General features: G+C 46.3%; 1 protein-coding gene across 1 annotated transcript in view; it reads left to right on the top strand.

Moving 5' to 3' along the window:
• The window catches only part of IFNAR2 (interferon alpha and beta receptor subunit 2), a 35,499-nt gene extending 22,759 nt beyond the window's left edge, over positions 1-12,740 (top strand). Inside the window, exons 4-6 of the mRNA XM_068266371.1 lie at positions 2,353-2,527; positions 4,895-5,019; positions 11,716-12,740. Of these exons, the coding sequence (XP_068122472.1) occupies positions 2,353-2,527; positions 4,895-5,019; positions 11,716-12,459 (1,044 nt within the window). The 3' untranslated portion in view covers positions 12,460-12,740. The remainder of the gene's footprint in view (positions 1-2,352; positions 2,528-4,894; positions 5,020-11,715) is intronic.
• Positions 12,741-13,227: the final 487 nt, after the last annotated feature.

Here is a 13,227-nt window from a genome sequence, read left to right as displayed (position 1 = left end):
ATTGGGTTTATGGAAGTGTCCTGAAATCTCTGAAAAGATCAAACACTAACACAGGAACTCTTTGAAGTTGCACACGTTAAACATGAAATTGGATTATTCCTGGACCTGGGCAGTAGCGTTCCTACCTAAGGGCGCAGGGGGGCGGGGCGCACCGGGTACCAGTCAGCCAGGGGGGTGTCGCCACGACCCCCCTACACCTGACTAAGGAGGGGAAGAGCAGCGCTAGGAGGAGGGGTGACAGCAGGGATAGCGGCGGGGAGGGGGAAATATCCCCCCCTCCCTCACCTGGGTCCCCTCCTTCTGCCTCTCTTCTCCCCCCAAAAATGCAGGCAGCGGGCGGGTGGCAGTGGGCAGCGAGCAGGCGAGCGCGGAGTATACTCACGTTACTTCCGCGTATCAGCCTGGAACGCTGCGTCACCGTCACGTGCCTCTTCTGCGCCTCCAATCATTGCCACGCCCATTTTTTTGCCGCATGTTATAGCGCCACCCATTTTTTGCCCCTTTACCTTTTTTTGGGGGGGGGGGTGTCTTATAATACCCAGCACCGGGTGTCAAATGCCCTAGGTACGCCACTGGACCTGGGACATTGGGGTGGCCACGGGGCACACATTTTGCTATAAAACAGCAGCTAGGACAGTCACAGATCATCTTCTCCCGAGAGTAGCTCATCGCTAGAGATGATCCCGAGGGAATCGGAAAATTCGTGTCTCTCCACGGTTGGACATTTGCGCTGGTAAAAGTTCAATTAACGTTTATCCCATTTTATTTTTGTGCAAACTTGTCTTGCTGTGTATCCTTGTAAACTTTTATTTTGTAACTTTTTACTTTGTTTTTGTAAATCTTATGTATATATTATTTTCTGCTATGTTCCACTTTTTTCCTGGAATATTAAATCGTTATTTAATAAGTTTGACTTCTGCTGTACTAAACTAACACTCATAGGGCTTGATTCACAAAAGAGTGCTAACTGTTAGCACGGCCGTTTTTCGCGTGAATTTTCGCATTCGCGCGCAATTAAACATTTTCGCGTGAAGTAGTTATCATTTTTGCACGCTTGAAATCGTTACCGTTTTCACGGGAAAATTCGCAATTAAATGGTTTCTCGCGAAATCGTTATCGTTTGGCCGTGCTAACAGTTGAATCAAGCCCATAGCCTAGTAGAGGAGACTGAAGTGTAATGGTGTATAAGTCCATGCCTGATTGTATGATTGAGCAACACTACCGTATAAGATTGTAATTGCATTGTGTGTATGGGACACTTCCGCGCTCGACAGCAGAGTGGGAAGTCTCGGAATGGCTAACAGTATTGTTCGGAACGACTGTTAGTGGTTTTGCTTCACTACAGTGTAAGATTGCAACTGTGTGTGTGTGTGTGGCGTTCCCGTATTCGGCCTAAAGCGCAAAGCTGACCCGAATACGAAAACGCAGATTGCGTGCTGAGCACTCGACAGCAGAGTGGACGTGTCTAGCAACAGCTAGTGGTGGCAGTGAGAAGTGTTTGAGGGGTCACAGCCTTGTGGTAGCTCAACTAAGGCTGCTTTCCCTCTCGATCTGGTCAAACCCGCAGTCGGGAACCGTATACGCAGGTGTGCCGCGGGCCGGTTTCTGACACATAGCTCATGCAAATATGCATTTGCTTTCACATGCCAAATTTTGCAGGCTAAAAACCAATACCGCAAAGTGGTTGCCCTGCGGGAATTACTTTATGCTACATTAGCACTATCCAGGTGTGCCACGGGGAGGCTTACCAATGCCCCCATACAACCGGGGTGCCGTGGGGCCCCAAGCTCTCTCACTGCCTGGAAACCACAGCGGCATCCCGGAGGGGGAGGCTGGGAGGTGCAGGCGACCCCCCCCAAGCATGGCCAGCGCCGGTAAGAGCCGCCCGCACCCACCTCCCAAAATTTATAAACAGGCACTTACCTTAACGACCATTGCGTTCTGCTACATGAGCGCGTCTCGTGAGTAGCCAATTAGGCCAAATTTGCAAAGACAGGTTTGTCAGGTGTTACTTGGTTTGATGCACACATAAATTCTCTATAAAGTGTACTGAACAAATATACTGGGATGGCCAGCAGGTAATTGGAGCGGTCTGGGGAGATGATGAGGAAGCCCCCGGCCTGAATTGGGCTGAAATAAGTATGAATGTTGGTTTTAAAGAACAATAAAAACAACAGAATAAAAAGGCTAATAAGCAAGTCAGTGACAGTCTGTGCCACTGCCCCATAGCAGGGTCTGTGGTTGCAATGGCAATTGTTACACCCCCAATATTGCTGTATAATATATTGTATAGGAAAAAGTGTTATGGTGTGTTAGTCTGGTTAAATAATGATGTTCTGAACCACCACCCAGGTACCAATAATAATGGAGGCTGTATCTACAGAAAACACTACCAGACTGATTCCATCTCTCCTGCCCAACACCAATTACTGTGTATCAGTTTCCATGATGTCGGAGAATATGAAAAGTCCTTTTGCCTCAAGCAAGAAGTGTGTCATTACCAGAGGGTCACAATTAGTCGATAATGGTAACATTAATGGATCTGTGATATTTTTCTGACTGTTGCAGGGAGAACTGGTTTGTAACATCATTTATGGTTAATTTGGATGGCTTATGGGTTCCCTTTAAAGAGAACCTGAGTTGGGTTCTAAGAATGCAATTAGCATACAGAGGCTGGGCTGCATATAATACCCATCCTCTGTTACTATACCGTCTCCCCCAGTCTCCCCCCTGCGCTCTGCTATGCCCCATAAATCAATTGACGTGCTGGCGACGGCTGTTTACATGTGAAGTGTCAGTCTGCCGCTCCCCCGCCTCCTCCATAGCACTGGTCCCCGCCCGCGTCCCTTCCGTCCCCACCTTTACATGATCCTGGTGGTTTTGGTTCACTGTGAACTAACTGGGCACGCAGCAAGACTCGATTTCCCAAGTCCACCCATACAGGCGCATTAATCCTTGCCTTGGGTGATGAGGGCAAATGAGCCTGAAGCAGCTGTGTGCAGGTTAGACAAGGATAGCTCTATAAAATGAATTGGCTATAGCAGTGGTGTCAAATTCAGTCACTTAAGGGGCCTAACTCTAAAATGCAGTCTAAGCTGTGGGTCAAATTGCTTTTAAGAACGCATACCGTATGTAAACCAGTCACCATTTGGAAGCGAAAGAGGCCAAAGTGGCGAGGAACATGTGTTCAATTGTGGATACAACAAGGGTGAAGAGGCACCCAAGATAAGATAAAATAAATTTTTATATGATAAAATTATTATCTTTATTAGCACTGGAAATGCGTTTCGTGGGTTCATGCCCATTTCATCAGGCCAATCAAGTGCCACAATTTAACAGCCATAAAGCTCGGAGCACCTCCAAGCTTTTTGACGATCCAAGCTTTATTAAATTGAGGCACTGGATTGGCCTGATGAAGTGGACATGTACCCACGAAAAGCGTTACCAGTGCTAATAAACAATATATCTTTTTCAAATTGATTGTGATCTTGAGAGGTAAGCCACCTCTACTTTTTTTTTTCATTTTTAAAGAGAATCTGTATTGTTAAAATTACACAAAAGTAAACATACCAGTGCGTTAGGGGACATCTCCTATTACCCTCTGTCACAATTTCGCCGCTCCCCGCCGCATTAAAAGTGGTTAAAAACAGTTTTAAAAAGTTTGTTTATAAACAAACAAAATGGCCACCAAAACAGGAAGTAGGTTGATGTACAGTATGTCCACACATAGAAAATACATCCATACACAAGCAGGCTGTATACAGCCATCCTTTTGAATCTCAAGAGATCATTTGTGTGTTTCTTTCCCCCTGCATCTCTCATGCACTGAAGTTTCAGGCTGCTCTTTTCCTCCTGCAAACAGCTTTGCCCTTGTCTGTAATTCCTCACTATGTGAAAGCCCAGCCAGCTCAGAGGACGATTTATCCAGCTTGTAAAAGATAAGAGAGAAGCTGCTCTAATCTAAATAACACACAGGCAGTGTGCATAGAGGGGCCTGGAAGGGGGAGTTCATTGCAGAACCACAACACTGAAGAACTTGGCAGCCTTCCAGACACAGGCTGACAAGTCTGACAAGAGAGAGATAAGTTGATTTATTACAGAGACTGTGATAGTACAAAGTGCTGCAGTAAGCCAGAACACATTAGAATAGCTTTTGGAACTTGTAGGATGATAAAAAACAGGATGCAATTTTTGTTACGGAGTCTCTTCAACCCACTTTTATCATATCCTGGGCTCCTCTTCACCCTTGTGCTAGCTCAGCTCCCCTGCTTCTCCGAAGGGGGAGGAAGTTATGGTCTACAGTGGCTTTGCCACTAGTAGGTCCAAGTTTATTTTTTTCCACCTTGCATCTAGCTATCTCTGGAGATCCCCAAATGGAGACAGGCTTGTGTTCTCCACCTGCTTCATGCGGTTGGTTGCCCCTTACACAACCTACCCTTGTGAGTATAATTCTATCACCCCCTTTTTCCTTCAATAAATTAAGTGAAATATTGCGCTATTGGGCTCCGTTGTCTCTGTGTTTCTTTTCAAGGTGGACATCACATTAATTCTTTTCTAGCAATTGTGGATACGCTCATTACATGTGTAGGATGTGGATGCATCCACCATTTACGTAGGGACCCCACTAAGATATTGGCCCTGACGCCAGCAGAGGAGCTTAACCCACATGCTTGTTGGATATGTGGCACCAACAATCTTGTTTATTTTGAGATGTTGAGTTAGCCGCTGGCTATCTGTGAGTTTAGAGCCAAGGTCCCTTTAAATTTTGCTCTGTGTATTTGCCCAGCCTTGTGAGCTCCCCGTATGATGGTCATTAGCCTGATTTAGGCTTCTACCAGCTACTGCAGTTTCTTACTATTCAGACCAATATCATATCTTCTATATTCCTCCCCAGGTGATAACTCAGCGTATTGGATTGCTGCAGGAGTAACACTCTTAGTTATGTTGGCTGTGCTGCTAATCGTCCTTCATCAAGCGGGATATATCGACAAGAAAAAGATTTTCACCCCACATGTTCTGGTAACATCACCTTCTGCTTGTTTCTCACTAAAGCTAGACAAACGTATTAAGACATCTTAAGCACAATTAACTACAATCCTTTGCACATTTCCAATTTACAGTAAAACCTTGGGATGCCAGTAACCTGTTTTTAAGAGTGCTTTGCAAGAGGGACAACATTTTTTATGAAATGTTGACTTGATAAGCAAGCAACGTCTTGATATACAAGTGCTGAACGTATATGTAGGTCACATCATCACAATTGAGCCAATGGTTCTTCTCCCTATGATGCTGCAGGATTGTACTCAGTTGTACTTAATATGAGTGTAGGGACTGTACAAGTTCACATTTCCATGAAAGCCTCAATAGTAGGAAAAAAAAGGAACTGTCATTGGATAAGTTGCTTGTTAAAGCCAGTTGCGCGTGATCCAATATAAGTAATGAAGAGAATCCGAAGACATAACAACAAAAGATGTTTAGGTGATAGCTTTAATGGCTAACTGTACAAGATTTTTCTGCAAGCTTTTAAAAGTTTAAAGCCATTGGAAACCATAATTTAAAAAAAAGCCAGATTCTTACCTAAAGAGAGGGAAGGCTCTGGGTTCTATAGAGCATTCCCTCTCCTCCCCCGGTCCCCGTTACAGTGCAGGATTCCCTGTACCAGTATTTGATCAATTTGGTCAAATACTGCTATCTCCGCCGCCGAAGGGAGGCTTTGGAAGACTTCAAGAGCCTGAGTGCTCCCGAAGACAGGCCGCTCCAGACTGCACATGACACACACAAGTGCCCTTCCTTGGGCACTCACGCATGCGCAGTATGGAGCCACCTGTCTTAGGAAGGATTCGGCTCCTGAAGACTTCCGAAGACCCCATGGTGGGGGATTCAAACGGAGGAGTTGCCGCCTCAATGAGGGCACTGGGAGAGGAGAGGGAAGGCTCTACAGGACCCAGAGTCTTCCCTTTCCTTAGGTAAGTATCTTGTTTTTTGTTTGTTTTTGTTTTATTACGATTCCCATTGGCTTTAAGTGTCTTCTTCTGTCATGTTCCGGATCTGATCCAGTTCTGAATAAAGCCTGAAGAAGAAACTTAAAGTTTGCAGAGAAATATTGTACAATTAGTTATTAAAGGTATCACCTGTAGGGGGTGCTATGCTATGCAGGTGCTGGATCTTTTCTAGGGGTAGCCGTGAACTTGCATGCCGCCCAAAAAAATCAGGGGTCGTGACCAAAAACCAGGGGCATGGTCAAATAGGGGCATGTCTATGCACTGGAAAGTGGGCGTGTATAGGTAATAAAGTTGCCCCAGTATAGATAGTATAGTTCCCCAGTATTAGTAGTATAGCTGCCCCAGTAAAGGTAGTATAGCTACCCCAGTATAGGTAGTATAGCTGCCCCAGCATAGGTAGTATAGCTGCCCCAGCATAGGTAGTATAGCTGCCCCAGCATAGGTAGTATAGCTGCCCCAGCATAGGTAGTATAGCTGCACCAGCATAGGTAGTATAGCTGCACCAGCATAGGTAGTATAGCTGCCCCAGCATAGGTAGTATAGCTGCCCCAGTATGGGTAGTATAGCTGCCCCAGTATGGGTAGTATAGCTGACCCAGTATGGGTAGTATAGTTGCCCCAGTATGGGTAGTACAGCTTCCCCAGCGTAGGTAGTGAAGCTGCCCCAGTGTAGGTAGTACAGCTGTCCCAGTGTAGGTAGTCCCAGCGTAGGTAGTACAGCTGCCCCTGTGTAGGTAGTATAGCTGCCCCAGTGTAGGTAGTACAGCTGCCCCAGTGTAGGTAGTACAGCTGTCCCAGTGTAGGTAGTCCCAGTGTAGGTAGTACAGCTGCCCCAGTGTAGGTAGTCTCAGTGTAGGTAGCACAGCTGCCCCAGTGTAGGTAGTCCCAGTGTAGATAGTACATCTGCCCCAGCATAGGTAGTACAGCTGCCCCAGTGTAGGTAGTCCCAGTGTAGGTAGTACAGCTGCCCCAGTGTAGGTAGTCACAGTGTAGGTAGTACAGCTGTCCAAGCGTAGGTAGTGTAGCTGCCCCAGTGTAGGTAGTATTGCTGCCCCAGCCTGCTCCCCCCTCCGCTCCCGCGGCCGTTGCTCATGCATCCTTCTGAGCTGGTGGCCGCTACCTCTATGCCTGTTCCCACCGCCTCGTGTTCTGTGCTTCTCCCCACCTCCTCTCCCTCTGTAGTGCTACAAGAAAATGGCCGCCGATGTCTGCATTTGTGGACATAATTTTCCTGTAGCACTACAGAAGGGGGAGAGAGCGGGGTGGCGAGCGGTTGCCGCTGCAGGTGCTCAGGCGGTGACTGGACAATTTTAGGGGTGCTTCAGCACCCCAAAGCACCCCCCTGGCACCGCCCATGCACCTAAACAGCTGTCCTGCGCCCTCCCCGCTTCTGGAGCGTCCTCTTGTCCCAACTGTGCTTAGCCACGTGTATTCTTCTCCGCCTTGCTGACGTCCAGCGCAGGCGCGCGGGTGTAGTACCCCTGCGCCTGCGCAGGACGCACTTGATGCTGGCAAGGCGGAGAAGAATATGCATGGCCAGGGGTCGACTCCCAGTCAGCCAAAGACAAAACTAACGTGCAGCGGGGATCGGAGGACACTCGAGGAGTGATGAAGGCACAGGATGGCTACAGGGGGCTTGGGGAAGCCCCGGGTAAGTGAAACTTTTTTAGGTGCCTGGGTTAAGGTTCCCTTTAACTACCCTGGGACCGCCTAACGCCGATGGGCGTGGCCGTGGCAGCAACCCCAGGGCCACCTAACACCAATTGGCGTCAAGTCCTGAGGTTGCAGTTTCCCAGGGAACGGCCGCGCGCGATAGTTCCCTGCCACTTCACAGAACGGAGTTCCGTGATTAGCCTGCTAGCCGGCGATCGCGGCTAGCAAGCTGTTTGTAAACGAAAGGGGAAAGAAATCCCCTTTGTTTACATCCGTACAGCGCTGCGGTCCCCAGCAGCGCTGTACGAGATTGGCGATCCCTGGCCGCTGATGCCTATGAGAGGCGGAACAGGACGGATCGCCGTCCTGTTCAATTCTGAGCACCGAGGGGAGGAGGGAAGGGAGTAGGGAGGTAGGGAGAGACAGCATCAGAGGCTGGAATAAAAAAAATAAAATAAAAAAAAACACTGCCACAGCGATCGGACACCTCCAGCGGCATGTACCCTTAGGGACAAAAAAAGGAGGTGAGTCCGATCGCTGGGCTCCATAGCTGGGCTGTGTAGGAGACTGAAAAGCCTGCACAGCCCAGCGCAACAAAAAACAGCCGGGCCGTTAGGGGGGTTAACACCGTGGTCGTCAAGTGGTTAAAGCCACACAAAAAAAAATGTTGGGGTGAGCCCAGGGGCGTAGCAATAGGGGGTGCAGAGGTAGCAACCGCATCAGGGCCCTTGGTAGCAACCGCATCAGGGCCCTTGGGACCGCCTAACGCCTTCCTAAACTGTAGTATTAGCTCTCTATTTGTCCTGTACTCATAATAATGACTTCTATAGATACTTTGAATAGTGGTAATCATTAACAAGCTGTTCCCCATTCCCTTCTGGCACTTCTGACACTGTAGTTGTTATTGGCAGGTTTTGGTGCGCCGTATCATTTGTTATGTAGAGAGTGCTTGGGGGGGCCCAATGTAAAACTTGCATCAGGGCCCACAGCTCCTTAGCTACGCCACTGAGTGAGCCAACAGATAGAAATGATTCTATTAGAGTAAAAATCTTTTTTACATTTTTACTTTATATAGCACTGTACAGTAATTTAAATTAAATATTTCTCTATAACTGTTTTTGGATTGTGGAATGAATCATCTGACTTTCCATTAATCTTTATGGGGAAGTTTGCTTTTATATACAGTAAGAGTGCTTTGTATTACGGGCATGTTTCCGGAACAAATTAAGCTTGCAAAGCAAGGTTCCACCGTAAATAAAAACAGAATGTCATGATTTGCAATTCACATAAACCCTATATTTTTAAAATAGAAAGATAGTAAAAAGACTAAGAAATCTAAATTCAAAGTGAGAGATATAAAAAATATGCTGATCTTGATTTTGATGCTGGCAAGTGGCAACACTTTTCAAAAAGTTGAGACCGGAGCATGTTTACCGCTGTTTTGTATCCCCTCTTCTTTTAATGGATTCTAGAGTCAAACATTAACCTCCTTGGCGGTAACCCAGAGCCTGGCTCGGGGTAAAAAAAGATGCTTGGAGCAGTAATCCCTAGCTTGATTCGGGGTGACTGTCAGGAGCTATAGGAACGCAGCGCAGTACAGCTGCATTTGTAACTCACCTCCCTGGGATCTGGATGCTTCTTTTGGTCCCGAGAGGCTTTCAATCCCTCAGTTGAGATTGCCGTTTGTCACATGATGACGTATGGCAATCTAACCATAGGGGTAGAGTGCCACCCGGTGGACAGGAGGAAAAATTGCAGTGTTGGATCCTGGAGAGGTGCGTAATGTGCAGGGCTGCAAGAAATTCTACTACTGCTATAGGATTTTTTCCTGATGAGAGTGTAAATGAGAGGTTACTCCCCTGCTCTCAGCATTCCACTGACAGGATCTTTCTTCAGTCGGGGCACCTCTAGCTACTTAATACTGAGGTTCCTCTAGCTTCCTAACACTTGGGGGCACCTCTAGCTACCTAATACTTGGGGGCACCTCTAGCTACTTATATTGAGGGTACTTCTGGCTACCTAATACTAAGGGGCACCTGTAGCTACCTATGACAGGCAAGGAAAGTATGGGGAGAAGTGACAGCTGGGACAGCCAGCACACTTGCAGTGCGGTTCGGTGGGGGTTTGTAGGTTCATGAAGGCTAAGTCTAAAGTGCCAGGATATCTGTGCCTATAGGCTCCTGTGAGATAAATCTGGGACTGGCTGTAAGGGGCAGGGTATATTCAATAGTTAGTTGTGAGAATTATTTTAAACAGCACTTGGAAAAGAGCTGATGTAAAAACATGAGACCCTTATCTATCCATAATCATGCTCTTGACTGGGTATTTAAAAAAATATGTAGACCATCGTCTGATCTAGGACATTTTACACAAATAAAAAAAAATCTCTGATATTGAGTGCATCATAGGTCTAGGAATGGAATTTGGAGTTTTACGTTAATGAACATCATTATTAGCCCCCATCACCTTAAAGTGACTCCGAGCTCATCAAAAAAATGAAAGTTGTACTCACCAGGGGCTTTCTCCAGCCCAGTGCTGGTCGGGAGGTCCCACGTCGGCGTCCTGGCTCCTCTCCTTCTCCCCGCTCCGGAATGGCTGACAGGCAGCAGCCCGGGCGACACTCTCCCGAGTGTCGGGCTGCTCCTTCCGCATATGACGCGGATTACGTCACACGCCGGCCGCCTCACGTCATCACGGCAGCCGGCGTGAAAGTACTGCGCATGCGCGCTTTAATCGCGCATGCGCAGTACTTTCACGCCGGCCGCCGTGATGACGCGAGGCGGCCGGCGTGTGACGTAATCCGCGTCATATGCGGAAGGAGCAGCCCGACACTCGGGAGAGTGTCGCCCGGGCTGCTGCCTGTCAGCCATTCCGGAGCGGGGAGAAGGAGAGGAGCCAGGACGCCGACGTGGGACCTCCCGACCAGCACTGGGCTGGAGAAAGCCCCTGGTGAGTACAACTTTTATTTTTTAGATGAGCTCGGAGTCCCTTTAACCACTTTACCCCCCGCGGTACGGATTTCTCCGTCCCTTTTTCCACCCTTATAAAACCAAGGAACGGAGAAATCCGTACCTCCCGCCCAATCGCCGCTGTCCATGCTCCCGCCGCTCATGCACGCCGCCGCCCGCTCGCCCGGAGATCAATGAACGGGAAAATCCATTCCCGCTCGCTGATCGAAGACCCCGCAATGATCTACTGCTTCTATGAGAAACAGCGTGATCATTGTGATTTTCCCAGCCTCATACTGCTTCCTGTAAGCGTCCTATCGGACGCTTACAGGTCGCATGAATACAAACTCACTGTGGCCATCTTGTGGCCAAATAGTAAAACTACACCCTAAAGCATTTTACATATACAAATACATTAGTTTTACACAATAAATTAACTCATTACCTCCCACACTCCCCAATTTATTTATTTTTGTAATTAAAGAGAAAAAAATACAATTAAAAAAAAACATAGTTACCTTAGGGACTGAACTTTTTAAATATTTATGTCAAGAGGGTATAACACTGTTACTTTATAAACTACGGGCTTGTAATTAGGGATGGAGGCAAAACAGAGAAAAATGCACCTTATTTCCAAGTAAAATATTGGCGCCAAACATTGTGATAGGGACATAATTTATACAGTTTTATAACCGGGACAAATGGGCAAATACATTTCATGGGTTTTAATTACAGTAGCATGCATTATTTAAAAACTATAATGGCCGAAAACTGAAAATAATAATTTTTTCCCACATTTTTTCCTATTTTCCCATTAAAACACGTTTAGAATAAAATAATTCTTGGCATAATGTCCCACCTAAAAAAAGCTTAATTGGTGGCGAAAAAAACAAGATATAGTTCATTTAATTGCGATAAGTAATAATAAAGTTATAGACGAATGAATGGAAGGAGAGCTGAAAGGTGAAAATTGCTCTGGTGTTCAAGGGGTAAAACCCCTCAGTGGTGAAGTGGTTAATGTCTGCTCACAATCACAGGTACACTAACTTTATATTTGACCTTAAATAATAGTAGAGTGAGGAATTTCTAATAACGTTTTTCTCTCTGTTTAAGACTTTTCTACCTGAATTACCAAATTTTGTGCATGAAGCAAGTCCACCGATTTACACACCTGTCGAGATCTTCAGCATCCCTCACAATGAAAATGTTTCCCCACACCTACTGAGATCCTTGAGCAATGCTCCTTACCTTGTACATAATCATCGTAATGATGCTATAGCCCACCAGGAGGACCAGAACCATGATACTGATTCACCTAGCAATGGGGGACTTGCCAGAGAAGATTTAGCATGTCCACTCTTGGAGCTTACAGGAATCAATTTATCTGAATGCCAAAGTGCTCAACCCACAACATATCTGGATAACGATATTTCCACTGCAAAGAACCATATTTCTATTGGACATCACGCAGGTTTCCCAGTGCTAGAAAGGAGTGTGAGAGTCACATCTGAACATGAAGGGGATGAGAGTACAGAGAACTTCCTGCTAAGCACGTCAAATAGATTCAATCACTCTTTTGATGTCTCCCTTAATGGATGTGTTGGCTTGAGCATTGATTTAAATTCTGTACTTCTAACAGACTCCGGAAACGACTTGCCAAATCTTATGTTTCTGACTGGCGAGTCAGATGTGTTAAGTAGCAAACAACCAGAACATGAAATAGACCATCAAGACCTAAAGCAGTGTTCTACAGTACTGGAGGCAGATACACCAATTGTAGACCGTAAAGACAATGAGGATGAAGATAACGGTACTGACTTGGATGAGAACAGTGCCTCTGATTATGTTAAGAGATAAACTCCATACCATCAGAAAAGAGAGAGGATGTGGGAAATTGTAGGCTTCGCACATTTATGTACTGGGTTGTTTTTTGTCAGAATGTAATACACCTTGCCTTCATCAGAGGCCATGAAGTATAAACAGGAGAGTACAAGAAATCTCTCCATGGACAGCAGCTTTCAATTGATGGACACGTCAAGGCAGGTGTGATGTGGCAGGGTTGATGAACATACAGAATATTTGTTTTTTTTAAAGGGGTTAAAATCTTTGCAGAAAAAGTGGATTAAGTGTTTGGAGTTATCAGGAGACTAGAGGCCCATACACACGTTGGATTTTCCCGAACGACGGGTCGTTTGAACGTCCAGTCATTTAGTCATCCGCACGCCAAATTGGGCGTGTGTACAGTCCATCGTTCGGGTGATAAGACTGGTCCTGAGCGATCCGTCTTATCACCCGAACGACGGACTGTACACACGGCCGATTTGACGTGCGGACGACGGGACATTCAAACAACCCATCGTTCGGGAAAATCCGACGTGTGTATGGGCCTTAAATTAAAAAAAATCCCAGCAAAGATGTGACAAATGTGTGTGACCTTGGGCTAATATATATTTTTGGGTTTTGGTTACATCTTAGAAAAACACCCTCATGTGGATATGTGATTCCTAAGAAACTTAAAGTTTTGAAAGCTTGCAATAACCAATGTACAATTATTCATTAAAGGTATTACTGGAATCACCGTTTATTCATTTGACAGCTGCATTTCTGCTCCTCAATATCCTCATA

This window comes from Hyperolius riggenbachi, chromosome 2 (genome assembly GCF_040937935.1).
Source record: "Hyperolius riggenbachi isolate aHypRig1 chromosome 2, aHypRig1.pri, whole genome shotgun sequence".
NCBI classification, from domain to species: domain Eukaryota; kingdom Metazoa; phylum Chordata; class Amphibia; order Anura; family Hyperoliidae; genus Hyperolius; species Hyperolius riggenbachi.
The sequence above is the reverse complement of the archived record's forward strand: the minus strand, read 5'-3'. Positions and strand labels throughout refer to the sequence as shown.